The sequence below is a fragment of the Perca fluviatilis genome, chromosome 5 (assembly GCF_010015445.1).
Source record: "Perca fluviatilis chromosome 5, GENO_Pfluv_1.0, whole genome shotgun sequence".
NCBI classification, from domain to species: Eukaryota; Metazoa; Chordata; class Actinopteri; order Perciformes; family Percidae; genus Perca; species Perca fluviatilis.
The window spans coordinates 13,634,016-13,661,897 of NC_053116.1; the positions used below are offsets into that span (position 1 = coordinate 13,634,016).

The 27,882-nt window shown below is 39.3% G+C and overlaps 5 protein-coding genes across 10 annotated transcripts in view; 4 read left to right on the plus strand and 1 right to left on the minus strand.

Annotated features, from left to right (window-relative positions):
• Positions 1 to 3,047: 3,047 nt before the first annotated feature.
• Positions 3,048 to 8,418, minus strand: LOC120559297 (eukaryotic translation initiation factor 4E type 3-like). 2 transcript variants are annotated; one of them, XM_039800921.1, is made up of 7 exons: positions 8,123 to 8,418; positions 7,089 to 7,161; positions 6,275 to 6,369; positions 6,117 to 6,177; positions 5,963 to 6,029; positions 5,672 to 5,827; positions 3,048 to 5,080 (listed from the first exon to the last, which is right to left on the minus strand). In XM_039800921.1, exons 1-7 carry the CDS (start codon positions 8,281 to 8,283, stop codon positions 5,037 to 5,039), a joined length of 657 nt encoding a protein of 218 aa, XP_039656855.1. In that variant the 5' UTR covers positions 8,284 to 8,418; the 3' UTR covers positions 3,048 to 5,036. The 2 variants fall into 2 exon arrangements, with proteins under 2 accessions (XP_039656855.1, XP_039656856.1); XM_039800922.1 differs by having other exon boundaries at positions 6,275 to 6,372; positions 8,123 to 8,138.
• Positions 8,419 to 8,613: 195 nt separating this feature from the next.
• LOC120559296 (serine/threonine-protein phosphatase 4 regulatory subunit 2-A-like) lies at positions 8,614 to 15,881 on the plus strand. 2 transcript variants are annotated; one of them, XM_039800919.1, is made up of 9 exons: positions 8,614 to 8,821; positions 9,561 to 9,642; positions 9,838 to 10,008; positions 10,200 to 10,293; positions 10,414 to 10,451; positions 10,625 to 10,699; positions 11,342 to 11,491; positions 11,738 to 12,015; positions 14,625 to 15,881. In XM_039800919.1, exons 1-9 carry the CDS (start codon positions 8,788 to 8,790, stop codon positions 14,951 to 14,953), a joined length of 1,251 nt encoding a protein of 416 aa, XP_039656853.1. In that variant the 5' UTR covers positions 8,614 to 8,787; the 3' UTR covers positions 14,954 to 15,881. The 2 variants fall into 2 exon arrangements, with proteins under 2 accessions (XP_039656853.1, XP_039656854.1); XM_039800920.1 differs by lacking the exon at positions 10,625 to 10,699.
• Positions 15,882 to 18,352: 2,471 nt separating this feature from the next.
• guca1b (guanylate cyclase activator 1B) lies at positions 18,353 to 20,645 on the plus strand. Its single transcript, XM_039801872.1, has 4 exons — positions 18,353 to 18,832; positions 19,464 to 19,613; positions 19,746 to 19,860; positions 20,110 to 20,645. The coding sequence occupies exons 1-4, from the start codon at positions 18,629 to 18,631 to the stop codon at positions 20,232 to 20,234; spliced, it is 594 nt and encodes a 197-aa protein (XP_039657806.1). The 5' UTR covers positions 18,353 to 18,628; the 3' UTR covers positions 20,235 to 20,645.
• Positions 20,646 to 21,537: 892 nt separating this feature from the next.
• Positions 21,538 to 23,361, plus strand: oard1 (O-acyl-ADP-ribose deacylase 1). Of its 2 annotated transcripts, none has more exons than XM_039801870.1 (5): positions 21,538 to 21,684; positions 22,039 to 22,204; positions 22,659 to 22,717; positions 22,827 to 22,939; positions 23,069 to 23,361. In XM_039801870.1, the coding sequence occupies exons 1-5, from the start codon at positions 21,571 to 21,573 to the stop codon at positions 23,214 to 23,216; spliced, it is 600 nt and encodes a 199-aa protein (XP_039657804.1). In that variant the 5' UTR covers positions 21,538 to 21,570; the 3' UTR covers positions 23,217 to 23,361. The 2 variants fall into 2 exon arrangements, with proteins under 2 accessions (XP_039657804.1, XP_039657805.1); XM_039801871.1 differs by lacking the exon at positions 21,538 to 21,684 and adding an exon at positions 21,698 to 21,859.
• Positions 23,362 to 24,716: 1,355 nt separating this feature from the next.
• The window catches only part of LOC120558697 (synaptotagmin-2-like), a 66,256-nt gene continuing 63,090 nt past the window's right edge, over positions 24,717 to 27,882 (plus strand). For all 3 annotated transcript variants that reach the window (XM_039799842.1, XM_039799847.1, XM_039799843.1), the window contains exons 1-2: positions 24,717 to 24,866; positions 24,968 to 25,031. The gene's annotated coding sequence lies outside the window, so the exon portion shown is untranslated. The remainder of the gene's footprint in view (positions 24,867 to 24,967; positions 25,032 to 27,882) is intronic.

Consider the following 27,882-nt stretch of genomic DNA (forward strand, 5'->3'; position numbering starts at 1 on the left):
TAACATTATCCTCATAGAAGATGTGATGTTATGCATCAATTAAAAAAACAACAACTTTGTGTTACTTCATGTAATTTAGCCTATAAAACCACAGCCTGTGAACATGATCAGAGCAGACCCATGGATCATTGGTGCTCCATATACACTGCAAAAATGACTCATCTTTATGTTATTATGTTGCTACGTGCAGTTACAGTCATTGTAAGGACAAGACTGCCTTCACGTGGAGATAAATGAAGCCTTTTTGAAAGCAATTTTGTATGTCCATGCATTGATGCAACCACAAGAGGGTGACATTTTCCAAGGGTTTATTCCTGAGCTAAACTTGGGGCATGAGTCCGTGAGGGCTTTTTGTGCCTCAGTTTAAAATCCAGTCAATGTAGTTCCCATGAAAACACTTTTATTATTAAAATATGTCTAATATCTGCTGCACAATAATTTCTCTATGGATAAATAAAGTTTCATTTAATTTTATATTCGATTGTGGCCAGGTTGGTTCAGTGGGTAGATCAGGCGCACATATACTTGGAGGTTGATGCCTCGACGCAGAGGTCCAGGGTTCGACTCTGATCTATGACGATTTCCTGCATGTCTTCCCCCTCTCTCTCCCTTTGTCATCTAGCTGTCCTGTCAAATAAAGTCAGAAAAGCCCCAAAAAATAATCTTAAAAAATTATATTTGATTCAATGCAAAAATCTAGGCCTAGTAGAAATGGAAAAACTACCAAATGCATGCACACATCTTGGAATCTGACAGCAGACCTTGCCAATTTTTTATTCAATGCAATATTTCTATTTTCATCACACATACAGTAAGTATTCCAAACCGAACATGTTGGAAGTTTAGGCGTCTTTATTTCTCAAACATGTGAAAAACTAGCAGAGAAACATGACTTTATACAATTTCAACATGCTGAACACAGATGACATTCTAAATTGCTGGTAAACACAAGGCACCATCCAAGATCAACAACCAGTTACAAAGTCTGAGATCTGAACTGAGCGGTCAACTGTATATGTGCAAGGGTACAGTATTTTCCTATCCTACAGTATGTGCTTATCTTACATGAACGACAGAAGAATAAAAGAAAACATGAAGCAAGTTTGACAAAGTGTTGGTCGGAAAACTATCTCCTCCTGTGAATATTCTTCAGCAGAGAATCCGAGCCAATACAACAGACATCCTGAAACATTTAACTTAGGGAAATCATAGCAGCAGTCTTGCTGTGGGTTTCAATGTGTACTCCGTAGCGACGTAGAAATGACCTCAAATGTCTATATACAGTGCCTTGCGAAAGTATTCGGCCCCCTTGAACGTTTCGACCTTTTGCCACTTTTCAGGCCTCAAACATAAAGATATAAAACTGTAATTTTTTGTGAAGAATCAACAACAAGTGGGTCCCAATTATGAAGTGGAACGAAATTCATTGGCTATTTCAAACTTTTTAACAATAAAAACTGGAAAAAGTGGGCGAAGTAAAAATTATTCAGCCCTTTACTTTCAGTGCAGCAAACTCTCTCCAAAGTTCAGTGAGGATCTCTGAATGATCCAATGTTGACCTAAATGACTAATGATGATAAATAGAATCCAGCTGTGTGTAATCAAGTCTCCGTATAAATGCACCTGCTCTGTGATAGTGTGAGAGGGGGGCGGAAAGCCCCAAAAGGCATCATGAAGAACAAGGAACACACCAGGCAGGTCCGAGATACTGTTGTGGAGAAGTTTAAAGCCGGATTTGGATACAAAAAGATTTCCCAAGCTTTAAACATCCCAAGGAGCACTGTGCAAGCGATAATATTGAAATGGAAGGAGTATCAGACCACTACAAATCTACGAAGACCCGGCCGTCCCTCTAAACTTTCAGCTCATACAATGAGAAGACTGATCAGAGATGCAGCAAGAGGCCCATGATCACTCTGGATGAACTGCAGAGATCTACAGCTGAGGTGGGAGACTCTGTCCATAGGACAACAATCAGTCGTATACTGCACAAATCTGGCCTTTATGGAAGAGTGGCAAGAAGAAAGCCATTTCTTAAAGATATCCATAAAAAGTGTCGTTTAAAGTTTGCCAAAAGCCACCTGGGAGACACACCAAACATGTGGAAGAAGGTGCTGTGGTCAGATGAAACCAAAATCGAACTTTTTGGCAACAATGCAAAACGTTATGTTTGGCGTAAAAGCAACACAGCTCATCACCCTGAACACACCATCCCCACTGTCAAACATGGTGGTGGCAGCATCATGGTTTGGGCCTGCTTTTCTTCAGCAGGGACAGGGAAGATGGTTAAAATTGATGGGAAGATGGATGGAGCCAAATACAGGACCATTCTGGAAGAAAACCTGATGGAGTCTGCAAAAGACCTGAGACTGGGATGGAGATTTGTCTTCCAACAAGACAATGATCCAAAACATAAAGTAAAATCTACAATGGAATGGTTCACAAATAAACATATCCAGGTGTTAGAATTGCCAAGTCAAAGTCCAGACCTGAATCCAATCGAATCTGTGGAAAGAACTAAAAACTGCTGTTCACAAACGCTCTCCATCCAACCTCACTGAGCTTGAGCTGTTTGGCAAGGAGGAATGGGCAAAAATGTCAGTCTCTCGATGTGCAAAACTGATGGAGACATACCCCAAGCGACTTACAGCTGTAATCGCAGCAAAAGGTGGCGCTACAAAGTATTAACTTAAGGGGGCTGAATAATTTTGCACGCCCAATATTTCAGTTTTTTTATTTGTTTAAAAGGTTTGAAATATCCAATAAATTTCGTTCCACTTCATGATTGTGTCCCACTTGTTGTTGATTCTTCACAAAAAATTACAGTTTTATATCTTTATGTTTGAGGCCTGAAATGTGGCAAAAGGTCGAAAAGTTCAAGGGGGCCGAATACTTTCGCAAGGCACTGTATTATAGTAGTTCTCAAAAAAATCTGCTCTGATCTATGCAGCCCAGAATAGTCAATCTAACTCCCTCTCATACACTTTGTCACACACAAACACAGGGGAAAGGTGCCTTCGGTGAGATGTATATATGGTTCAGCTTCCTAATTTTTTTTCATTTTATTTCAATAATACAAATGCAGCCTTTTACATTACCACAGAAAAGAAATCCTAAAAACTATGGATTTGAGAGACACTGAACTTTGTTTTGGTGCAGTAGTAAACCATCTCTTAATAACTTACAGATTTGACCCTGCTGCAGGGGTTGCATCACTTCACCAAACACCCCCGATTTGTGCAAATACACTAAAATAGGCCCTGAGCAGTCGCTCAAGGAGATCTAAGTGAGACTTAGATCTACATCTTCTGGTGTCATGTGTTGTGTTTATCATTTATCCTGGGGCCAATAGTATCTACAAAGAGTAGGCTTCACAAATTCCATTTTACACTGGTCATATGAAACACAATTTCAACGTTATCATCTACACATCTCAAGTTACTATTAAAAGTAGAAAAATAACAAAAACCCAAATCAGAAAAGGTTACACAAAACCAAGGTAGATTTGGTCTCAGTTATCTCACACACACACACACACACACACACACACACACACACACACACACACACACACACACACCACACACACACACACACACACACACACACACACACACACACACACACACACACACACACACACACACACACACACACACAAAGTGCTTGATTTGGGACGGATGCTTAAACAAAATGACAACCACAACACTGCAAATTTGCTTCAAATTCTACAGAATAGAAATGATTGCATATATTTCTCAGCATCTACTCATGATGATTTGTGCGCTGAGGTCATTTTATTGTAACAAGAACATATTTCCTTTTACAATCCGCTGATATCCTAAAAAAGAAAAGAAAAAACGAATGTGCAATTTTCTGCTCTAAAGATTTATGTTAGGCAACAGTATTTGGCTGTAACATACAAAACGGAGAAAAGAGCTCCCTAGAAAAGCCTTGCAATGCATTGTTAAGATAAAGGTTTGCTTTGTGAAACTAGGGCTCCTCTTAGATCTAAAAATGAGATTTAATTCAAAGACCTAGCTGTGTCTGTGCTCAGCAAACTGCACACAATATGCTATAATACATCTAAATAAACCTGACATTTACATGTACATGATCGGCTGTTTTGGTTAGGGAATTGCAAAATGTGGAAGTATAAAAACACACAAACACTGCCACAGATAAAATCAAACTGACATTTTTTTTTGTTTTCGACTAAAATAAAAAAAAGTATTTTGGATATTATTATGAATGTGCTCAGAAGATGGGAAATTCCATTGATTGAGAATCATAATACATGGGCTACATTTAATGTACTGTAATTAAAGCCGGTGTAGGCAGTTTTCTGAAAAAGGCAACAACAACCAAAACAGCCCTCCTTCTGCAGCTCTCTCCCTCTCTATCCTAAGCCCCTCCCACCAGACGAGCACCGGCATATCATCTCCATTGTGATTGTGATCCCGATGCCGTTGTACAGCTGTTAGCAGAAGGCTAAACTATTATCAACATTTTCTCTCCATCTCTGAAACGCTTCGCCGATATTGACGCGTGTTTTATTGCCTTTATTGCCTGTCTTCCATTTTTTTGCGTTGCTTTGCACCATTGGCAGTTTCTGCCAGTGCTGTAACAGCAACTTTTTCTGCAGGATTATCCAGCATTGAATCAGGCCTTCACCATCTGAAGGAACGTACACACGCATCTACTTTTATAAACCAGCCAATAGGAATGCTCTTTATCTGAAATGACCTGTGATTGGCCAAATTCTCCCATCACGGGCAAGATTTTCTAAAACCCGAAAAACAGAGCCAAGAGGAGGTGCAGAAGTCTGGTTTTCTCTCAGACCACTTGAATTACAATATGCTGAAAGGTTATTACTTTGTATTTAACGACACCAAAACAAATGCCTACCCTAGCTTTAAGATAATACATTAAGCAACTATGAACTCAGTTGCTTCAAAATGTGCCCAAATATTATCCAAAACATGTTCACAAGTAAAAAACATGTATATCTCTAGACTGCTGATGTGCAATATGTGCTAATTTCTTCGACCTCCTTCAAAAGCGTGGTGCTCCTCATGTGCTGAAATATTAGCAGAAAGAACAATTACTCACATTTTATGGTGTCATTGTTAAAGTGCTCATATTGTGCTTTTTGGCTTTTCCCCTTTCCTTTATTGTGTTATATATCTTTTTGTGCATATTATAGGTTTACAAAGTGAAAAAGCCCAAAGTGCACCCCAAAGAAAACACTGTTCACAAACTGCTCCAAACAGCTCTATTGTAGTCCAGCCTTTACTTCTGTGACGTGGGTCACTTTGTAACACACGTTATAATGCTAGCCTAGCTGCTAGCGTGGCACGCCCTCATACTCTGCAACTGACAAGCTAGCAGTACTTACTGTGCATGTGTGACTCCCAAGAAAGATGGTACAGAAGTGAGATGTCTCACTCTGTAGCTAAAACAGAGAGCTCAACACGCAGGGTGAAAAGAGGAGCTGCAACAATGTGCAGTACAACAAATATATGGTGTTTTCTGAAAATTAAACCACATAAACCTATTCTGGTACAACCTCTAAATACAATTATTAACCTGAAAATGAGCATAATATGAGCACTTTAATACATTTGAAAAAAACATTATGTCCTGGTTAATATTCCAAAAAAATACTCACGTTTGTAAAACACTGCTTTAAAAGGTATTTGTGGAAGGAGCTCATTGATCCTTCCTAAGATGTTGGACTCGTTAGCACAAGAAGCGTTTCCATTCCAGACCTGAAACACATCTTCTCTGTCTCTTACACTGACGCTGACCCCAACTACTTCATCGTCTGCAAGAACAGCAGCAGAGAATGTGTAATATCAATTTCAGACTCGCAGTATTGTGTACATAAAATGCAATTATTCATTTCCAGACCTACTGTAAAGCCCCTGCATTTTTGGTATAACTCAATACTTTTTTTTACCTGAGGCACAAAAATCAATGAACTGTTCTCCAATAGTAGCCAATAGCAACTCCTTCCAGACAACAGACTGTAAATGTGAAGACAAATTTGTTAAATAGTCAATAAATGAGAAGAAAATGGTACATAATATTGATATATTGATTACATCACTTACAGTGCATTCTTTGGGTACTTTCATCTTCCAAACACCACCTTTAGCATTGCTTTCTTCTTCCCTGGATGCAAACCAGCAGGCAACGTTACACTAACCATTTTCACACAGCTTCAAATACTACAAACACATCCATGCATTTATCTTAAATTTAAACTTACCAGAGTGGTTTTCTTTCTCCTCTCATCAGATGATAGCTACATCTCAATGGCAAGCTGGAGACAATGGGTATGTTGTTGTAAACTCTCCAAAAGTTCTACTCCAGTGCCAAGGTGAAGAGAGGAAACAGGTTATTTTAGTGAACCATTTACTGGCACAGGGAGTGCAGATAGCTGGCTTTGTTAATATTTCACATTTGTTACGATGTAGAAAATCTCTGCCAAAGGTCTTTTCCTCATTGCTCCTAACCACACACATAAAATGTTATTTTTTAAAAACTTATTTTTACTTATTATTAAACTTTAACTTAACTTTAATCTTATTATTATCCAACATAGTTGTGGTTGGTAATTCATAAAGTTGTATGTGACCTATTTAAAATTCTGCCGTAATTACAATGATACATTAAAAATAATCTGCCATGCTAATTAGGTCAGTAATTATACTGATTAACATGTTAAATGGCATGTGTTTCCACGTCAACAAACTGGCAGATCATTGGAAGAAATGTGTAATGCCATTGAACCTCAGGTTGATGATGTGGTTTGACCTGTATGTATGTCCTGCATAGGTACTGTTTACTTTGAGTAAACAGACATCACTGAGGAACAAAGCATTCCGTTTCTCCGTATGGGTGTCTTCATTTAAGTATGAGAAAGAGAAACTAAGCCGTGTCAAAAGAAATCAGCATATCATCTTGATTTGAGTGTCAATAAGGAAACTTTTGCTAGTGAAATGTGTCCTCACGTCCACTCCCAGTGTGGCAGAATGTACCAACACTGTGCCTGCTGGAGCTGTGCTCGTAAAGCATCTTACCTGGACGGTCTCCACGGTGTAGATTTTCTTCAGGTTTGACTCACATTCAGCTGCTGTTGCTCCTGGTAGAGATCTGACAAAAACAGATACATAGGTTACACTTAATTATTTTTTTTTCTCAAACACTGTTGTTTTACTTGCTTCTTTACAAATTACAAACTTGTGAAGATCTCAGGTCCTCTAACTTGGCATGTTATAAATACATTTATTTCAGTGCTACATTACTCAGACATGTTTCAGTGAGCTGCCTTCTGAGCAGACAGGTTGGGGGGGTTGGGGTGTGGGGGGTGATCATATGACAAATAAGCCAGTAAACAGTAAACAACAGTGACCCCATTTGAACACAGCACCCTCTGATTTGTAGATGATGAGGCTTGTGTAACCCCACCTTCACCTGTGTCCAACTCTGTTGTGATTACTTAACATTAATTCTGAAATTACTTTGATATAAAAACGTATGCATTCTAAATTGGGAACTCTGAATTAAGCATTGGAAAATTTGTGCTACTTAAGTTATAATTAAACAGAAAAAAATATACTTCACTAAATAATGGCAACAGACACATAAGGAGTGACACATTTTGTTAACAATAAAACCTATGCTCATAAAAATTACAAGTATAAAGGCGTAGGATGAACTCAAATTGACCTTGTCTGTATGTTTTAGCCAGTAGGCTAAAACATACAGACAAAAGGCTACAAAAATCACGCCCTTTTGTTTATTTTAAGATCCTTCCAATTGATTGACTTGCATATGTAGGTCAGAGAGAAAACAAGTTGGCAGAAAAGCTGCATCAACACCATTGTTTGTTTTAATTTATTATAAAGTGATTTATTAAGACAGACAATCCCTATGTCGCTGTTAAACACGCCTATGTTATCTGGGTTTCAATAAGCTGTTTTATAGCAGGCCTGATAAATTCGTCATCTCCCTTCTTTGTTCTCATTAAAAGGTCACCTACAAAGCACCTACTTGACACTAGATTAATAATACAACAATGGAGGGTAAAAAAACAACTGTGTATAAACGTTACCTATCAAGCCAGAAAGTCCACGAAGAATGTAAAGGCAGAGTTTCGTTTTCATTGTCACTTGAAATCCTTTCCAAATCTATGTCGCTGATGTGAATGTTGTGCTCCAGCAGACCCGGGCTGGATGATGTGCTCAGTTGTAATGCAGCTACTGGAACTGACATTGTTAGCTCTAAAAACCGAACGAATTGGTAAAAAACTAGCAGGTCTCTTGTGCAGATGTTTTCACCAGGGCTGCTGTCGTTATATATAGGTTCGTTAGGTAAAATTAGCCCCGATCAGCTGCTGACTCATTGGTCGCTTCACCGGTTTGCGCCGTCACAACAAACGGTGACGCCCGCTGACTGCTTGCGGCATCTAGAGCGCAGCAGAGCGATCCAGAAGTTTCTGTCACTAAAGTCTGCACATACTTTAACTGAAAATAAAAGCGTTGCTACGACGAGGGCATGCAAAATGCTTTGTTAATTTCAGGTTGAACTGGAACATATTTCTATCATGGATGTATTGGTATTAAGAGATTTTTATGAACGTGGACGCATCTTCCGCAAATACGTAATTTTAGACATGCGCACTCTTCACTGCCAACAGCTTTGTTGGGCTGCTGGTTGCTAGCTACATGCTACTGCTAACTAGCAAGTAAGATTTCCTGCCTGTGACTGGACACAGCTATGGACATCGACGCGTTATTGGAGGCGTTTCAAGGCAATGTTTACAGTTATTAAAATAAGTGATTCGTTATGAGTAAATGGTTTTGACGCCCCCGGTAAAAATCTGTAAAGTTAGCTAGCTAGCTAACTACGCTAACGTTACGTGCCTACCGTAATTTAGCTTACTAACAACGATTAACGTTAACGTAAGCGTTTAGAAGAGGCACCTAGGGACAATCTGACCTGTCCTAGCTAATTCAATGCTATCTTCTTCAAGAAAGAAGTTCGTCACATTGTATACGTCGGACACATTTAGCTACTGATACTGTAAACAGCTAACGCTAGCTGGGTAACGTTAGCATCACAACAAAAATGCTAATTTACTAACTTTTACAAAAACTTTCTAGTTAGCTAGCTAGCTAGCTAGCTAGCTAGTTCACTGACATTGTTTGACGATTTTATGATGTGGTGTTTAACTTGTTTTCTTTCCTGTTGAGCATATTTCCACTTGATACAGTTTATAATTGACACTTTACAATAATTTGATCATTGCCAGGGTGCACTTGATGTGACAGAAGTTACGTTAGCCTAAAACGAAACTAACAACTTTCCGGAATAATTTACAGAATATTCTCTAATGGTTGTATGCTTCTGGATTGTTTTGAAAACTTTAGATTAAGCTCAATGCAGACACAAACATTGTTTGGTTCAGTTTGGATTAGATTTGTGTGCTGTTTGGATTAATGTTATTACCAACAAACCAATGTTTATGCTTTTCATGTGGGCATTTACAGATTTTGAGAAGAAAGGCAAGAAAGAGACCTGTCCGGAACTAGAGCAATTCCTGTGTCATGTTGCCAAGACGGGGCAGCCAATGTGAGTAGTCTATAGGGCTCACACAAATCATTACAAGTTCTACAAATCTTCACACACAGCAATTGAGACATCAGTTTTCCTGTAAATGAAGCCTACTTGGTGAACAGTTATCAATCTTTTAGTAAAAATGTGTTCCAATACTTTTTATTCTTTTGTGTGTATGACATGCAAACTTGCATTTCCAATATCTTCCAGGATCTCGTGGTCACAGTTCAAAACATACTTTGTGTTTAAGTTGGAAAAAGTCATGGATGATTTCCACGCTTCAACACCAGAACAGAGAGCACCACATAATCCCAATGTAGATTATATTCCCTTCGAAGAGATGAAGACGAGGATCTTAAAAATAGTGGATGGTTACAATGGGTGAGTACAGCTGATAATAAGACACTTAACATACTGCAAACAGCCCCATACAAAACTAAATAATGTAGCAGTTCAGTGTCATGTTCAGTTAGGGTTACTCAACTCAATATTTGGCATGTGACAAAAAACATATGGCTGTGAAAGGGCTATGTGTGACTAATCCTAAATATATCTCTTGATCACTTTTCCAGAATCCCATTCACCATCCAGCGTCTATGTGAACTCCTTACAGACCCCAAGCGCAACTATACAGGAACAGAGAAGTTTCTCATGGGTTTAGAGAAGGTGAGCACACAAACTGTATTTTTTCACTCATGATAAACAATATTGTTGAATATTGTTTTAAGCATACTTTCCATGGCTTTAAATTGAATTCTAATATATACTGTTGTTTCTGTATTGCAGAATGTAATGGTGGTCAGCTGTGTGTACCCCACATCAGAGTAAGTACATTAGCTGTTAAGCTTTTGCTCCCCCTGCCCTGCTGGCTGCAGTATTTCTGTGAAGCTGCTTCTGATGCACACTGACAGCTCTCTTGAATTTACTTATTTAAGTCACACTTACAAAGTTACAGTTAACAGCCAGTTGTTTTTGTGCCTTTCTACTTTTTTCGAAGGAAAAATGGGGCATCCAGTGTAAACAGAATGAATGGAGTGATGTTTCCTGGTAACTCTTCTCTATATTCAGACAGGTGGGAGCCACATACTTGTCAATTTATTGACTTCCACAAATCAAAATTTGCCTCATACACCACCAAAGTGGAAAGTTGAATTAGTTTAAAGTAAAATATCCAAAAATCCAACAAGGCCTTAGTAAGTAGGGCTGCACGATATGAGGAAAATATGCGATAACGTTGTTGAATATCGCGATAACAATATTATTTGCGATAAATAAACAGATATTAAAGTGTTCTCAGTTCTGCATTTCTGCTGCTTTCAGTGTTCTGCTAAAGTACAACAAATTGAATTTAAAAGAAATGAAAGGAAATCATATACAATATTCTTTTATTGAACAAATTGAACATTGAATTGAATATAAAATTGGCACCATTAAAAAAAAGTGACAGTTTTCTGCTGATATTTTCTTTCAACTAACACAAAAAAATCTCTTGAGTGTTGTTCGCGATATGTCGCAGCCTTTCGCAATGTGTTTATTGCACCAGTTGATATTGTGATGACGATTTAAAAAAAATAAAAATAAATAAAGATGTTGTGCAGCCCTAATAGTAAGGGCAGTTATATATTGCCTGTCAGTTTGGGTCTTAGTAGTTCTGCAGATTTGCCATCTTGTGATATGACTCGCATAAGAAATGGTCATTTTTCTTTTTTTGCAGTCGAAATGTAAATGGTCCAGACACACCAAAACCGCTCACCAGACCAAAATTGTCATTGTCGGCTTCACTTTCCACCAACGGGCTGCCTGACTGTGCAGTCAGTAAAGAGCCAGAGCCAACCACAGAAGAGGTGGAGGAGCACCGTATCGGGTAAGTGAAATAAGAAGTATGTACCTATGTGCCACTGTGAGTGATGGTGTAGTATACTGAGTTAGTCTACTCAGCATGTGTTATTTAAAATGTAGGGACACTAATATCTGTCAAGACCTGACATTTTAGCCACAAGGAGATCTTCCAAAGACCCCATCTTTAAAAGGAATATATATGTGCTACTCCATTTTTTTAATCGTATATCATTTAATGAACTGATCCCCTGTGTTTCTGTCATTGTTGCAGTGATTCCTCACCATCAGAGGGTGAAATTACACCAAACAGTGGGATAAAGAACAAGCACCCCGAGGAGGAGGAGGATTCTGATGCTGGTAAACATGAGGTCAAGAGGCTCAAGTTTGATGAAAAAGAGGAGGATGAAACAGAAAGTGAAGAAAACAAGTCGTCTTGTTGTAAAGAGTCAGAGAGCTCGTCGGAAGAACCAGAGTCTTCAGAAGAACCATGTGGTCAAGAGTACAAAAGTGGAACATCTAGTGACACACCTGCTATTTCAGAGGATCATGGTAAGTCTTCACTTAGGCTGACGTATGTATATTTAAGTGTTTCAATAACAACACTAGGTATTTGTGGTGTCTTCGTAGACAGAGGGCTATGCAATATATCACTCCCTCCGGGAAATAAATGTCACCATGGTTCTGGTTACTGATGGATTTATTGCACTTGTCATCCTTTTCACCGCCATCACATCCACCGTCATTGGCAATCCACCGTCAAACTACAGTATGACAGTGTAAAAGATAAACACGTTCACATACACTATAAAAAAGGTAAATATAGATACACTCGGGAAATACAAATGTAATACACATACCTCGCTGGCTGCATATAACCAAGAGGGAATGAGTTCACTTGAAAATACCCGGTTCAAAAAACCAAAATGAAAAACCTCTTCTTTACTTCTTCGCTCAAAACACGAGTAACCCTTGTCATCCACACACGGAGAATAACTTCTCACCCCATGTGTGTGTGTTTCTCCTGCTGCACCTTAAAGTGTCTGTGTGCAACGCAAAATTAACTTTAGTTCCTAATTAACATCGACACTCAATATTCATAAATAGATTAAATAAATATAACAAAAACATGTTCAATAATATAGTAGTATGGCAGTTATACCATAGCTTAGGTGAACCTTTTCAAACTGTCTGCATGGACACCAAAAGAAACAAAATGGATCTTTCTAGTGCAAATCGTTTGGCTGCTATTGTTATCACAAAGTGAATTTGAGAGAGTCTTAACATTAATATGCGGGTATTAGAATTTAATGTATGCACAAGGGACCAGGAAGAAGAATGCATGGAATAAAAGACCATATGACAACTACCTCCATCTGAACATGGAGAAAAAAAAAAGAACTGGTCTTCAGCGCACCAAACACTGGACTGTACCGTCTCCATTCATAACAAGATGGTAGAACAGGTCAAGAAAATTCAAATTCCTTGGACTCACTTTAGATAATGATCTCAGTTTTGATCCACAAACGATCTCAGCAGAGATTACATGTCATCCGTAAACTCAGAGCACTTTCTGTTGCCCCGCACCTCCTGTTGTTACTTTACAAAAGCATGATCCAACCCATCCTGCTGTACTGTTCCCCCAGTTTCTAGAAACATGCTCACCATTTCTAACAAAAACAAACTCCCCAAGATCACACACACACGTCGCCTCCAAAATGATCGGCTCCCGTACACCAAGCATCTCAGACCTGAACAATGGAGCCATCACACGCCTTGCCCTCGCCATTGTCAATGACACCAATCACCCTCTATATCCACACTTTACACTGCTGCCATACAGGACTCTGAGGTGTAGAAGGACTCGCTTTGGCAGAAGTTCTGTCGCTTCTGCCATAGCACTGCTGAACAAACTATCTCGCTGACTTTGTATAGATCCGGTGTCGTTGTCGTAAACGTGGTTGTTTTCTATGTGTCTATATATTTGTCTTTATGTTATCTGTTGATGTATTTGTCCGTGTATATTGCCATGTGCAGGAAACAGACTGTGAAAACAAATCTCCCTCATGGGACAATAAATATCTAATATCAGATTACACTGCATCAATTTTGATCTTTTTTTATTTATTTTTTTTACTGTGCATCATCAGTCTGACAATGTTATAGAAGTGCAGTGCTAAATATATTGTAAGTAATACATTTATTAGTAGAGATGCACCGATAGACCGGCCGGTGACCGGAATTGGCCGGTTCTCACATGCTCGGGTCATGACCGGCGACCGGCAGGTCAGTCTGACATATGTCGATTTCATGCCGGTCAATGCTACAATTAACTGACAACATGAGTTATACGAGTTACAGTTCTCAAGGACACGCACGCGACAGCACAGTCTCTTTTTCCTTTCTCTCAACTTTTCCGCTGTGTGTCGCGCGTACCCGCGCTATTCTCGCACATGTAGGGAACCTCGTGAATTAACCTGCAACATGTCAGCAGTTTGGACATTCTTCAGCGTGTGTGCAGAAGATAACACGTTTGCAATATGCAACACCTGCAAGGAAAAAGTAGGGCATGGAGGGACGACACCATAAACCAAAATCTATTTTTTTTTGTTGGATATTGGATGTGAAAAGAAGGAAATAGTTCTAACATTGCACTCTAGATGTGTGTGAATTTCCCACACCAGGAGTAATTTATATAGTTCTATTTTATAGTGATCCATTATCTGTTAAAAAAAAAAAAAGTTCTATTAAAGAAAAGATAGCAAATAAATATTTGTGTGTGCTGTAAAGTGGTTAGAAAAAATTAAATCGGAAACAGCTAAAATCGGTATTGGCTGGCCTAGCTCAAAGAAAAATCGGAATCTGCCTAGAAAGCTGTAATCGGTGCATCTTTCTTTATTAGTTAACAACCACAGATTGATTGTTTGTTATTCTGAATGTAACAGTAAAATGTTTACAGCTGCAAAGAATGGTGGATTAATGGTTGGATGTTTGATCAATTAGAAAAAAGTCTCCTTGGTCTTCTATGAAAGTAAACTGAAAAGGTTTGGGTTTTGGACTGTTTTCACTATTTTCTGACAATTTATAAACAACATGGTGATTGATTGATAATGAAAATGATCGTTGGTTGCATCCCTAATTTTGTCCACTTTGGTCCTTAGAGCCCAGCAGCACACAGGCAGAACCTTCTGAAAGGGAAGAAAACTCATCTGAGAGGGGGGATGTCCACAGTCTGGAGAAGGACAGCACTGTGGGTCACCCTGAGCAGCCTGCTCCATCAGAGAAGGGTACAAGCTTTGAGCAGGAACATGGGGAGAGCAGCAGCAGCAGCAGCAGTAGTAGCAGCAGTAGCAGTTGTAGTGATGGAGAAGGCCTAGCCAGCGAAAAGCAGGTCCCCTCTTCTAGTAGTTCACCTGACTTGTCAACAGAGGGCAAAGCTGACAGTTCAAACGGCGCAAAGACTGCAATAGAGCCTGGGGAACATGACTAAATTGAAACCCAGCTGACTTATTTTTACACTGTATGATACCACACCAAGGGGTATATCTGTAGCACTGTGGACCTGTGGACCAGGAGCAATGTGAACCTTGAGATTCTACACAGAGGGATCTTTTTGTCTGCTTCAATTTCAAATACTCAAGTCCACACATCACCTGGTCTTTAAACTGGAAGGACATGATTTAAAGATTATGGAGACTCTGCTTTTTTTCACTGTTGACTAAACAATTTTCTAATCCTTTTTTTTTTCTTTTCTTTTTTTCTGATTTTTATATAAGCGTTATAATTTAACCCTGATAACTGATGTATTCAGTGATTTCATTATTCTTAAGTCATTTGTCAAGCATTTCCAAAATGATATATTTGACAGTTTGAGTTGTTTTGGCCTATAGTATAGTTGTTTTGACTATTTTTCTGATGAATATGTGTCTCGCCTGTGTTGAATCAGAACACATGCCATTAAGAATGTGAAGCGACACTTCACAAACATCTGTGCTTTTTCTGTTAAGCACACAGCATTCAAATGTATTTCTTATTAACATTATATTGCACTTGTTTTCTTGAAGAATGTGAACCATTTCAAAGTTTTGCTTTGTCACTGTATGAAGACAATACAAACACACAATTTGCCAGAAGTTAACCAGTTGGGTTTGATAGAATATTGGTTTTTGGCTTAAGGGAAGCCATTTCTGCATCAAAATCTGTTAACAGGACACAAGATAGTTTAACACTTGTTATACATTAGTTATACAAATGTCCCTTTTGATAGCTTGGATTTTTACAGTACGCATCTGTAAATCCGTTTTTGTAGACTTGTAATACATATCCACTGCCTTCGTAAAACTGATAATCGCTGGAAGTTGAATGCCTGAGCTTGTATCATAGTATTCATGGAAAGCAATAAATACTAAAAATGTAAAGTGTAGTATGCTCAGTTAATATTAAGGGAGTTTTTTTTATTGCAAATCCAGTTATGTTTCATATCTGCAGAACAGCGAGGGGCACTGACTGAATTATGGGGGATTACCTTTTAGCCACACTGGGGGGGGGGGGTCACCCTTGGAATAGCCACCCATCAATAGCTACACAAGTGACTCCACACTGCACAAAAGCTCCTCTTGTGTAATACTAAGTTAATGACACCTCTCAAACCCAATTTCTGTCTTCCACTGTACTTTGACTTAATGCTGGCATAATATGCTAGCATGCCAATTGTACACCATAACCTTCACTTTAACATACCAACATAAATAATAACTTTTATTTATATAGCGCCTTTCATGAAACCCAAGGACACGTTGCAGAATTACTGTGGCTAAGCTAAAGGAGGTTGTAGGCTGTGGTAAACAGGTGGGGTTTCAGAAGTTTTTTTTTTTTTAAATGTCCAGGGATGTAGCATTTCGGACATCTGCAGGGAGGGTGTTCCAGAGGGATGGGGCTGCAACACTAGGCTCGGTCTCTGAAGGTACAGAGTCTGGTGTGGGGATTTGAGAGCAGGCCCAGCGCCTGTGGGCCGCAGGTTTCGGGGTGGGGTTTGTGGATGGAGGAGGTCGGAGGAGAGTGGGGCCAGGGCATGGAGGGATTTGTAGGTGAGAAGGAGGATTTGAATTGTGATGCGGGACTTAATTGGGAGCCAGTGAAGGTGGATGAGGGTTGGGGTGATCTGCAGTTTTGGACATACTGGAGCCTGTCTAGGGTTTTGCTGGGGACCACAGACAGGACTCCATTGCAGTAGTCCAAACGGGAGGTTATGAAAGCATGAATGAGGGTCTTCTTGCCACGGTTTCTTGTCATTAGGCATTATGAGCCATTTCGTATTTAAAGTTAGCAAGCTAACACGCTTAACATACACACATTCTTGGCCTGAGGATGATTTGTAATACATTTGATCTCCTGACTTCTCATCTAGTGCCATCATATGGTCAAATTTTCAATATTTCAAAATGCCTGCAAAATTCACGACATTCCCATCAGCCTCCGCTGAACTTAATGTTTGATGGCAAATGTTTGCTTGCTAACATGTTAAACCAACACAGTCGGTGAACATGGTCAAATTAAACCTGCTAAGCATCAACATGCTACCATCGCCACTGTAAGCATGTTAGCGTGCTGATGTGTGCATTTAGCTCAAGTACAAGTCACAGAGCTGCTGGCCATTAGCTAGTTATTCTATAAGCCAAAACAGTACAGGAAGTACATGTCAATGCAAAACAGTTATGGGTATAGAAATTGTGGGTCTTAACTAGACCCGTCCCGGGTACAGGAGTACAACTTATGTAGGATGATTGGATTAAGGAAAATATGGGTGGAACTTTAAATATCTCTTGTATAAGAACAGATGCTGTGAATCGTTTTTATCATGTGAGGATAACATCCGGTAACACCTCCTGGCCTTGACATTTCTAAGCTATGATTATCACTATCCCTGTCGTCTGCATAGCGAGGTGTTGGGCCAGGCCAAGCTTTCGTCTGCAGACAATGGCTATGGTTAACACTAACAGTATTTCCAAATTGCCATGGACTACTCCACTGCCCAATACTCAAAGAAGGCCAAAAGCTTGTTAGATGTTTCCACCCATTTCCTAAATATATTTTCGCTTCACGCCTAAGTTGTAATGTCCGTCATTAGAGAATATAGCTACAACACACTTATTATAGGCTTTAGTGAGACTGAAGCAGGCATGTAAACGGTAATCAGGGTAGCAGTAAATAACATGGCTTCTGAAAGTCAGAGCTGTCTGGGATAACTAAACACAGCCTGTGTGACTCATCAGCCTGGTCAGGAACTTACAATACCGGGAAAGATTACTTAAAGGTGTACATCAGCGATTTATTATTCCACTACCATAAACTTTTATAGATTCGCCAGAGACAGATTAACGAAGAATTGTCAAAATCTAAACAGCAGTGCATGAGATATCCTGATATTTACTAGCTAAAAGTGGGTCAAGCTCTTCCAAAAAAGCTAAATCCTACATTTCCCATAATGCAACTAATAGCATCTTTTCATATGACCCTGTGATTGTAAACTGACTCGTGTAAAATTAGGACACTTCCCATTTGACATTATCATATGACATAAGGACCTTAATCCTGAGTTTACCTTAGCATGTTTTACGTTTACACACACATAAGTCATTTTATTCATAACATGCAAACTAAAAGCAAAACGTTATTCATACAATAGGCCTATACTAATTACATTGGTAATACAAGGTCCATTATACCATAGAGGTTCTTAAAAACCTATTATTAGGAAGTGTGTTTCTACAATGCTAACAGATGTACTTTCCATGATAGGTAGAAGCCAGGCTACAAGAAAATCCTCTCATGATCTTTTTGTGAACTAATTGATTTTGACAAGTATCCATTACTAATCCCTTATCGTGTGGTCCATAATAGCCTGTGTCTGTGTCTGACTCTCAGAGGGGATTTGCCACAATAGAGAGTCCAATAACAATTCAGTTTGTATGGACTTTCATGTCATTTCAATCGATTTGATCTTTTGCTGATCTTTCGCAGTAATTGGCTCGATAACGGAGGACTCAAATTTGTGGATTCGGTAATGTGGAGGGAAGCTTTAAAAAAAAGTTACTCAGCTCAAACAGTTTCATGTAATGTAAGAAATAATTTCAGTCTTTAGGGAGTTGAAGAAAAAAATTCCACAATGGGTCAGCGCCTAAGCGAGGAGAGTGACCCAGACAAGGAAATCGATGTGGCAGAGCTGCAGGAATGGTACAAAAAATTTGTTGTGGAGTGCCCAAGTGGAACTCTCTTTATGCATGAGTTCAAGGGATTTTTTGGCGTTGCTGATAACAAGGCGGCCGGAGATTACATTGAAAACATGTTTCGAGCCTTTGACAAGAACGGCGTAAGTACAAACTTCTGTTGTGTGGAAGCGTAAGCCTTGTACATACAGGTCGCTGTAGTCCTTTGTCTCATTTTGGTATTGACACTACATTTGCCACAGAAATAGTGAATATTTGTTGATTGGAAGCATTTGTGAAAATTGCTGTTAATGCTCATTGTTTAGAGCTGAAAGACTATGGTCATTACTTAGTCACTTGACAGAAAATTTAACATTTTCATTTATTTTGAAGAACGATTTTGATAGTTGGAAGGCATACATGTGCAATTTCCAGCTTCTGGTTTGCTGATTTTCATAGTCCTCTATGAAAGTACACTAAATGTCTTAATCTGAATATTAGGCAAAACAAGCAATTGAAATTTGCAATTTGGAAATGTCAACTTTTGGCCTTGGGAAATCACGATGGATATTTTCTGTCAGGTTGTAGTCTAAACAATTAATTGGGAAAATAATCTTCAGATAAACTAAAATATAATCATTGATTGGAGCCCTACATATTCTTTTAATTGTTGTTTCTAGTAGGAAGAATATTTATATTGTGTCAAGTATGCTGCAGTACAGACATTTTTTTCCAGTCAAAGTAAAGAAACATTTTGCTTCATAACATTTTAATACTGACTCTTCATGTGCACAGGACAACACTATTGATTTTCTGGAGTACGTGGCAGCCTTGAACCTGGTCCTGAGGGGTAAACTGGAGCATAAGCTTAAATGGACATTCAAAATGTATGACAAAGACGGAAGTGGATGCATTGATAAAACAGAGCTTCTTGAAATTGTGGAGGTAATATTTAGTATTATACTATATGCAAATATTGATCTGTTAAAGCTTTCAAAACATTTTTAAAGAATATTTCAAGATAAAGCATGTAGTCAGTGCAAGAGCTGTTGTAACTTACTGTCCTGTCACTCTCAGTCTATTTATCGACTGAAGAAAGCCTGCCATGGAGAGCTGGATAAAGATTGCCTTCTGCTGACCCCAGACCAAGTGGTTGACCGGATATTTGAGCTGGTGGATGAAAATGGAGATGGTGAGTGTCAGTCAGTCAGTTTTCTGACAGCTAAAAATGCTTCATGAATGATTCAAAAGGTCTGTGTCAGGCTGCTGTAATGGCTTTGTGGGGTGTTTATGTAAAAGTGTGTATGTGTCCGTTGTTGCTTGTGTATATTAAAAGGGGAAAGTGTGACTCAGTTGTACAATGGTCCTCTCCTTATCAAATGAATGAATTAAAGGAAGTGAGACATGTAGAGTGAAATAATGGCTGTCCCTCGTCACTCAGGGGAGCTCTCGCTGGATGAGTTTATTGATGGAGCACGGAGGGACAAGTGGGTGATGAAGATGCTACAGATGGACGTCAACCCCGGGGACTGGCTCAACGAGCGAAGGCGCAGTTCTGACTCCTAAGGCTGGAACATGGACTATCAGTCTGTCACATACTGTACAAGCATCCTTTATGTGTGACCAATCATGTTGTGATTTTGTATCTATTGCAGTTATAAAAGACAACACCATAGTCATCCTGGTATTGTTCTGTATGCTATAAGAATTAGATGTATGTCTACAACAATACTGTACTTTGCTTGTAAAACTATGGCTGCTATGGTCTTGTAGGTCTGTCTATACAGTATGTCTGTATTTTACAGATGCTGCAGACAAAAGGTGCTTCCTGTATTTTCTTTTTTTGTTTTGTCATAAAATGAACATAAAAGTGATTCAATAAAAATAATTAAAGCCCCTACACAACTGGGATCTGTCATTGACAAGTGGTTCAAGTTGATTAGACCTCTTCTCAGGACTGTGTGGGTGTGTACAGAATGATTGATTGACATGTTCCTAATTCATTTTGTTACACCTGTTAGGGCGGGACAATTTATAACTATCATTTTTATTGATTTACTCAGTTTGGTGAGTAAGGTTTGTAGTGTCTGTAAAAATATAAAAATAATGCCAATTTCACACGGCCTGTTTTGTTTGATAGAGATTTGATGTATTCAATGAGGTAAACGGCACTAATTTGAGAATTGAGAACAATACAATTTCATTTATTGACAAATATTAGGATTTGTAAAGACAATTTCACGATTTTCAACAAATAAAGTGTTGGTAGTAGGTTTCAGTTTTTTTGTTAATATTCTTGTAAAAAAAGGTTTGGTCAAATATGTAGTCAAATCATGGATTCTGGTGATAATATATGCAGTTAGTGCAGAATATCATCCAGAACACCCATTAAACGAAATGTCAATTAAAGCTGGAATATTTTTAAAGGATAAAAATCTAAAATTCTTGGTTAATATCTTGATTGAGCACTGTAAACATTTTATCCATAGCTGCAAATATTTAAAAGTCAAACCCCACATTAATGGTTGGAAGAATGATCTTAAGCTTTTTGCTACATCTTTACAATACATGACAGAGGAAAACGCTGAAAGACTCTTATATTTATTGGACTTACATTCCCTAATGGACTAAAAAGACCCCTAGCAATATTATTTCATTTTTATTTTCTTTATTATGAGTTGCTATATATATATTTCTCTACCTCAAAGCTGTTGACACGTTTTGGACAAATGTACTATCACATTGTGCCTTGATTGTTTGTACGATTGTTATATAATAAAGAGTGAATTTAAAAAAAAAAGAAAAAAAGAAAAAAAAGAATATCATCCAAAAACCTTGATTTTTTTTCAGGAGGTACCGCCCCTCCACAAAGTCTCTTGTTTTCTCGCGAGAAGAAAGGCAAATGTCGAGGCTGCTTCCTACCTGCTTCAGAGTGACTAGCCTACTGAGCTATCAAAAAACATCCCGAAACTACTTTTATTTAGGATTAAAAACGGTCACCTGCAGTCAACTGTTTGTAAGTTATACGAAGTTGTTTTTTTCTGTCGCATGATAACCTAGCTTACAAGTCTTTTAGCAGTTGTTTTAATGTGCGTTGAACATACCGAAGACTGAACACACTAAATAAACTCAGCGCTCAAGTGCTCCAGTCACTGTTGTGACTGTGAATGTTGTGAATGTACAACATTAAGGTAAAGCTTACATTTGTAGGAAAACAATGGTATCTGTCTTGGTTTCACGTGCGCTAAAAGGGGGTGTTTCTCATACCGTCTATGGTGTTTCTGCCATAGTTTCCCTTCACCCTAATGTTTATTTCTTGTTCTGTCATTATGCTTCATCACACGGTACAACGCTGCCCCCTCCTGGCTAGGCTGCAGAAGACAGCGGGAGACTGAATTATGTCACTGGGAGCCTGTTCTCCTGCCCCAAGGATGAGGCTCTGGCCCACTGCATCAGTGAGGACTGCCGCATGGGGGCAGGCATAGCAGTGATGTTCAAGAAGGAGTTCAAAGGGGTAGACGAGTTAAAGGAACAGAGTGAGTCAGCCCTTTTTATTAATAATTCATCAAGAGTGAAAATGTCTTATTTCGGGGTATTGTTTCCCAGGCGATCATTTTGTTCAGCACAGAGAAATCTGGTTTTGTGTTTTCAGCAGACGTCTAATAAAAATCCTAGCTTTACAGTTGTAAAAGCATCTTATTCTAAACATCGCATATATATTCTGTATTAATTGATACAGAAGTTGGCTGCTTTTGTGGCTTCAGCATCACATCACAAATATTCTTGATGTCTTATGCATCATTTTGTACACCCTTATCCAAAACCCATTAATTCAACCACTAAAATTTAAAATAACCCCCTGTGGGTTGTAACATGTTTTTGTAATGACTTTTTCACCAGTGCTTACCAGCTGAAGGGGTTTAAAAACATTATGCCTGGAGTTTGTGTTGTGGCTATTGATGTGGTTATTATATTTTTATCTCCAAACAGAAAAGCTGACAGGGGGATGTGCTGTACTAAAAAGAGACGGACGTTATATCTACTATCTGGTAAATATGTAGCAGATAATTAGAATTGTTCCCCTGCAAATTGTCATTGTAACATTCTTTTTTTTTTAGTTCATATTATTATTGTTGCCTTCCTGTTATTACATTGCAGATCACAAAGAAAAAGGCCAGCCAAAAGCCAACCTATGACAGCCTGAGACGGAGCCTGGAGGACATGAAGTCACACTGTGCAGCCAACGGAGTAACAAGAATATCAATGCCTCGGTTTGTATCATTTTCAGTTATTTAGTGATACTTAATCAAATCAGGTTCAAGAGAGACATTTTTCTGCTTATTGAATGCTTTTTAAATGTGACAAGTTTTGTTTTGCCTCTCTCTTACTCTTACTGACAGTATTGGTTGTGGCCTGGATCGACTGCAGTGGAGCAAAGTGTCAGAGATGCTGGAACAGGTCTTCAAACACACAGACATCTCCATCACAGTCTACAGCCTCCCTGAGAAAGCAGAGACCACAGTGATGAAGGAAAACAAGCGCAGATGATTGATAGAAAAGTTGGTTTATTGTAATTATGTGTATGTACTTTTCTGTATCATTCCCACAGTATGTGGGCACTGTTTTCATGTGGGGGGAAAAAAATGTATAGATAACTTAAAAATAAATTTTCTTTTTTCCACATCAAAATCAACCAAACTTTCATGAACTTCTGCAAGTAGATGACACATTTTTACTGATCATCTAATATCTGTATCTAAAGTCACTTCTGCAATCACCAGCTTTCAGCCATTTGACAAGATGAGGGCTGCTTCTGAAACACACTAATCTAGATGTGTTGATAAATCTAGATGATGCTGGGATATGTTCACCTGTCCCTTCTGGTCACATTGTATTTTACAGCAGGACATTGAGCCTAAAATATCAAGCATCTCTTTCTTTACGCATTCATCTACCAGGCAATTATGTTGTTGATTGAGCAAACATTGAATTACCATTTCTCTGTGGGCACCATATAACTTCTGGAGTGCTCATTGTGGCCTCTGGTTGAGGTATTGGGTGAGCCATTATTGACTTGGGTATTGTTCTTCAAAGCAGCTGGGACACATTTGAGGTACCAGATGTGAGTCAAAGAAAGAGTGGCAGAGAACCTGACACCACAAAGTCAATTCCACACATTTGTTTTCTTCAGGATGGGAAGCGGAGAGATAAAACTACACAATCTCCATTCAAAGCAGTCTATTTCATTAGTTGGATCAAATAATCTAACTTAAAGGGGGCTCCGTTTAATTTGACGACATTTATTTCAGGAATGAGTAATTATCATAAACCTCAGTAAGCAGTGAGACTGAACGGGCTCAGTAGTTTGCTGTCTGTGACCCTCCCACTCTCCTTTGGGGCACCTTCAATAATTCATGAGGTAAAAGGCATTAGCCGCTGTACACTGCGGCTGCCTTCCCATTTCCCCCATATATCCATGGTTGGCTGGAAGACTGTACTCCGGCATCACTGCAACCAACCCCCTCTCCTCCTCCTCCTTTCCCATCCCCCTTCTTGCCTGGCAATTAGACTCCACACTGCAGCAGAGCCACCTTCGCGCTGCAGTGAGTGCAGGGAAATCTCCCTTCATGTGACCTGCTGTCCCATGGTACATCCAAATCTGCCCTCACCCCACCTAATAGCCCCTTGCTCTTTGTTCCCACGCATCTTCTGCTTGTCCCACTGCGTTCCACTGATCCGCCGCCAATGCTCTGTCCCATTCCCACTCTCACTCCTTTTCTCTCCCACATACTCCCCCACCCCCTCTGTCCTCCATTCCTTTTTTTCTTTGCTCGCTGCGTATGAAATTGCAGAGCTCAGCATTCTTCTCCACAGGCACTTAGGGGGGGGGGAAAGAGAGATGAGCTGGGCGGGAGTGTTTCTGGTGCACCACACAACTGGCCCCGTTCCAATTAAAGAAGAGAGCTTATGTTATTGAAGAGCAGCTTAGCCAATCAGGAGGCAGTGCAGGCAAAGACGGCAGGAAAAAAGCAGAGCGAGTGGGCAAGAGGAAGAAAAAAAAAAACTGCAGTGTGTGTAGTTTGTATCCCTCCCCTGAGCAGATCTTTATCAATTTGTGTACTCCAGTCTTGGGGTGCATTTGAATGTGTGTGTGTGTGTGTGTATATGTGGCAGAGTTTACAGGAGGACAGAGTAAAGGTGTGTCTAGAGGGCTGTGTTAGACTCCTGACTTATTCATTCTGAAACTGGAAATAAGAGAAAGTAAGAGAAGATTGATTCTTTTTCTCTCTATCTCAAAGTGTCTCGGCGCCTGTGGAGAAGGGGAAGAGCTTGGTGTCCTGAGGAGAGCAACCTGCACAAAAGGTAAGCAGCTACGTTCTCCTTCTACTACAGGCACGCTGCATTTTGTACACTTCTGAAGTTGTTATTTGTCAGTGTATGTTCTGGCTTTTTTGCCCTCTTTCAATCTTTCATGTGTAATTACATTTAGATATATACAGAATACTTTAATGATTTTTTTTTTTTACATTATAAAGACTTGACAGAAAAGCAGAGGGGGAGGCAGAGAGAGAGGGAGGGGGAAGGTTAGTGCGGGACTCCCTGATGCTTCTAGGCAAGTTTCTGTGCACACGGTTCTCTAGTGCTGCAGTATCCCATTACATCCCTGAGCGGAGCTGCCTCAGCATCCAGCCAGTGTGAGGCAGAATGATTCAAACCAGCTACAATCTTTCTAAAAACCGTTAACTTATTTGTCTTCTATGGATGGGATGAGAGTAAAGTTTAGTCCCTTATACTGTAAATTCAGTGCACACCGATAAGCTCAGTGTGCCAAAGAGGCTGATGCAGCCCATTTGAGTGTTGTCGTACGCTCATTATGTATTATGGGTATCATTGGGGTTGCTTAGATAACAGATTGAATTGGCTCTGATAGTGTTTGAGCCTGGTGATGAGTTTTTGTTTTGTTTATCCGGTGTTCTGGGACTTCCTTCAGTCTGAGCCTGCAGCAGAAGTAGGCTCTCTGATTGGGTGAACTAGGCTAGACTACAGTGTACCAAAAAAGCTGATATATAGTATGTTCGTCTACGTTAGCTGGAGTTTTTATACACAGAGCATATGGTTCATCAGTATTTTAAAATAAGCTCAAATTAAGGAAAGTGAAGTTGGTTTACAGTAAAAAATGTGTTAGTGTGAATCACCCATACTAACACATTTTTAGTATGCATTCATCATCTGCTTTCTTTAATCACTTTTACAGTCTATTTATTACACCCCAGTGTCTTTTTTTGGGATGTCTGACCTTCATTATTTGGGAATGAAGATATGATACTGTCCAGCAGTGGGCAGTGTGTGTTTTCTCTGTAGAAAATGTCTGTGAGCACTGGCCTGCTGCAGAATGGGAGGAAATAATGGATGGACTTAGTGTATTTTGTGTGGGCACGCTGGAAAGCGTTGTTAGAGAGGATGAAGAGTACAGTATGTACTGGTGTTTTTATTTTACTCAGATGTAAGGCTAATGCCTTTCACTCTTAGATAGTCGATATAAGTGCAAGACAATCATGAACCTGACAGGGCTCACTGATCCTAGCTACTGGTTTTAAATGATGTTTAAATTATTCAACACCGAGTTATATGCGGGGAGAGGGCTGGGAAGGAAATGTAAGTAATTTCAGCACCATGGACAGAGCCCAGAGCAAAGACCTTTGATAAGTGCTTCCCTCAAATAGTTTGAATCAAACCAGTGTAGCGTATTGAGGGTTGGATGACAATTTAAAACAAAGCTCATTCTTCTGTCAGTGTGTATTTAGATGAGCTGATAAATTGTCTGGCTTTTTGATACAGCAGTTGGCTGTGCTCATCTCTTCGTATGCCTTTTCAGTTGAAAACATTTTTCATTATTCATGCAACTCTCCTTTTCTAGAACACAGTCCATCTTAAAGAGAACCATGTTTTTGCAGAGGTGCTGAAATGTTTCCTGTCCTTGTTTGCCTGTATTATCACTGTATAGTCCAGGTGGGAGAGGTAGTGCTGTGGTTTTGTTCTACCTTCCTTTTCACTGCAAAGCTTAGAGTGACACGACTGGCTGCCCACTGCTGCTCCCAATTAGTTAGGATGGGTTAAATGCAGAGGATACATTCCTTAATTGTGCAAATGTACTTGACAAATAAAAGAAATATTATATATATATATATTATTAAACTGTAGGATGAAATTGTCTACATCAGCAACAATCACTCAGGTTTGAAACCTGCTTATTACACTGATCTGTTTAGGTCATAACACAAAATCAAAAGGATGATATTATTAAAAGAAGCAGACATTATACATGATGTCTGCTGATAGTAGTGTTGTAGTCAAGACCACCTAAACCAAGTCATCACCAAGACCAGAGTGTACCGAGACCGAGACAAGACCAAGACGTTAAGGGGTTGGGACCAAGACCAAGACCAGACCAGTTTGAGTCCCACACTGCATTCCACGATAAAATGTGGAAAATGCTAACCGTAGGCACTCCTCAAATTGATCTGAAAGATTCACATTTGCATAAAAGAATACCCACAGAAAACAAATGAATGCTCATTCACCTCTTTTATTGCCATAAGGGTATAATGAAAATAAACACATCGATAAAATAATCAAAAGGGCAGTTGTGGTCTTGAACAGTCCAATAATCCAGAGTCCTCTTTATCTGAGACCGACACTAGACCGAGTAAAAATGTGGTCGAGTCCGAGATGAGACCTTCAAAAAGTGTTCTCGAGACCAAAAATCAATTGCAAGTACTACAACGCTGGCTCACAGTCATTATTTTTCCCAGAAATGAATTTTAAAACAATTGAGGAAGTGCTAAAAGACAGCGGTATTATGTTAAATCATTAAAAAAAGGAATGTAAAACATGTGATGGCTGCAGCACGTATTTTCTTGACACCTGCTGTCACACCAGGCTTTGTTTCATATCATGGTTGAGAGCGAGCAGGAAAGTGTCTCTGCAGGATGCTGCAAGCATACTGAGAAACTCATTCGGATAGCAATGATTAGAAGCCTGTGCTCTTTAATGGCAAACAGGAACGAGAACCCCCATTGTTCCTAAGAAAGAGCCAATACCTCTCCTTAAGATAGAAGCGAGTGTCAGAGATGAAGGAGATTTAACCACTTCTGATCAGATAGGGCGGCTAGTTTAAACACACAGATCTGCATCCTGTGATCTGCCTAAACTA

Bases quoted from the DNA above. Each gene is read 5' to 3' on its own strand.
- LOC120559296 (XM_039800919.1), top strand. From the start codon at position 8,788: ATGGACATCGACGCGTTATTGGAGGCGTTTCAAG. The intron at 9,643-9,837 runs GTGAGTAGTCTA...AATATCTTCCAG, and splicing joins GCCAAGACGGGGCAGCCAAT to GATCTCGTGGTCACAGTTCA. The intron at 11,492-11,737 runs GTAAGTGAAATA...TCATTGTTGCAG, and splicing joins GTGGAGGAGCACCGTATCGG to TGATTCCTCACCATCAGAGG.
- guca1b (XM_039801872.1), top strand. From the start codon at position 18,629: ATGGGTCAGCGCCTAAGCGAGGAGAGTGACCCAGACAAGGAAATCGAT. The intron at 18,833-19,463 runs GTAAGTACAAAC...TCATGTGCACAG, and splicing joins GAGCCTTTGACAAGAACGGC to GACAACACTATTGATTTTCT. The intron at 19,861-20,109 runs GTGAGTGTCAGT...CTCGTCACTCAG, and splicing joins GGTGGATGAAAATGGAGATG to GGGAGCTCTCGCTGGATGAG.
- LOC120559297 (XM_039800921.1), bottom strand. From the start codon at position 8,283: ATGTCAGTTCCAGTAGCTGCATTACAACTGAGCACATCATCCAGCCCG. The intron at 7,162-8,122 runs GTAACGTTTATA...TGTTTTTGTCAG, and splicing joins TGGACTTTCTGGCTTGATAG to ATCTCTACCAGGAGCAACAG. The intron at 6,030-6,116 runs GTAAGTGATGTA...TCACATTTACAG, and splicing joins AAGTACCCAAAGAATGCACT to TCTGTTGTCTGGAAGGAGTT.
- oard1 (XM_039801870.1), top strand. From the start codon at position 21,571: ATGTCGAGGCTGCTTCCTACCTGCTTCAGAGTGACTAGCCTACTGAGC. The intron at 21,685-22,038 runs GTAAGTTATACG...CCTCCTGGCTAG, and splicing joins TCACCTGCAGTCAACTGTTT to GCTGCAGAAGACAGCGGGAG. The intron at 22,205-22,658 runs GTGAGTCAGCCC...ATCTCCAAACAG, and splicing joins AGACGAGTTAAAGGAACAGA to AAAAGCTGACAGGGGGATGT.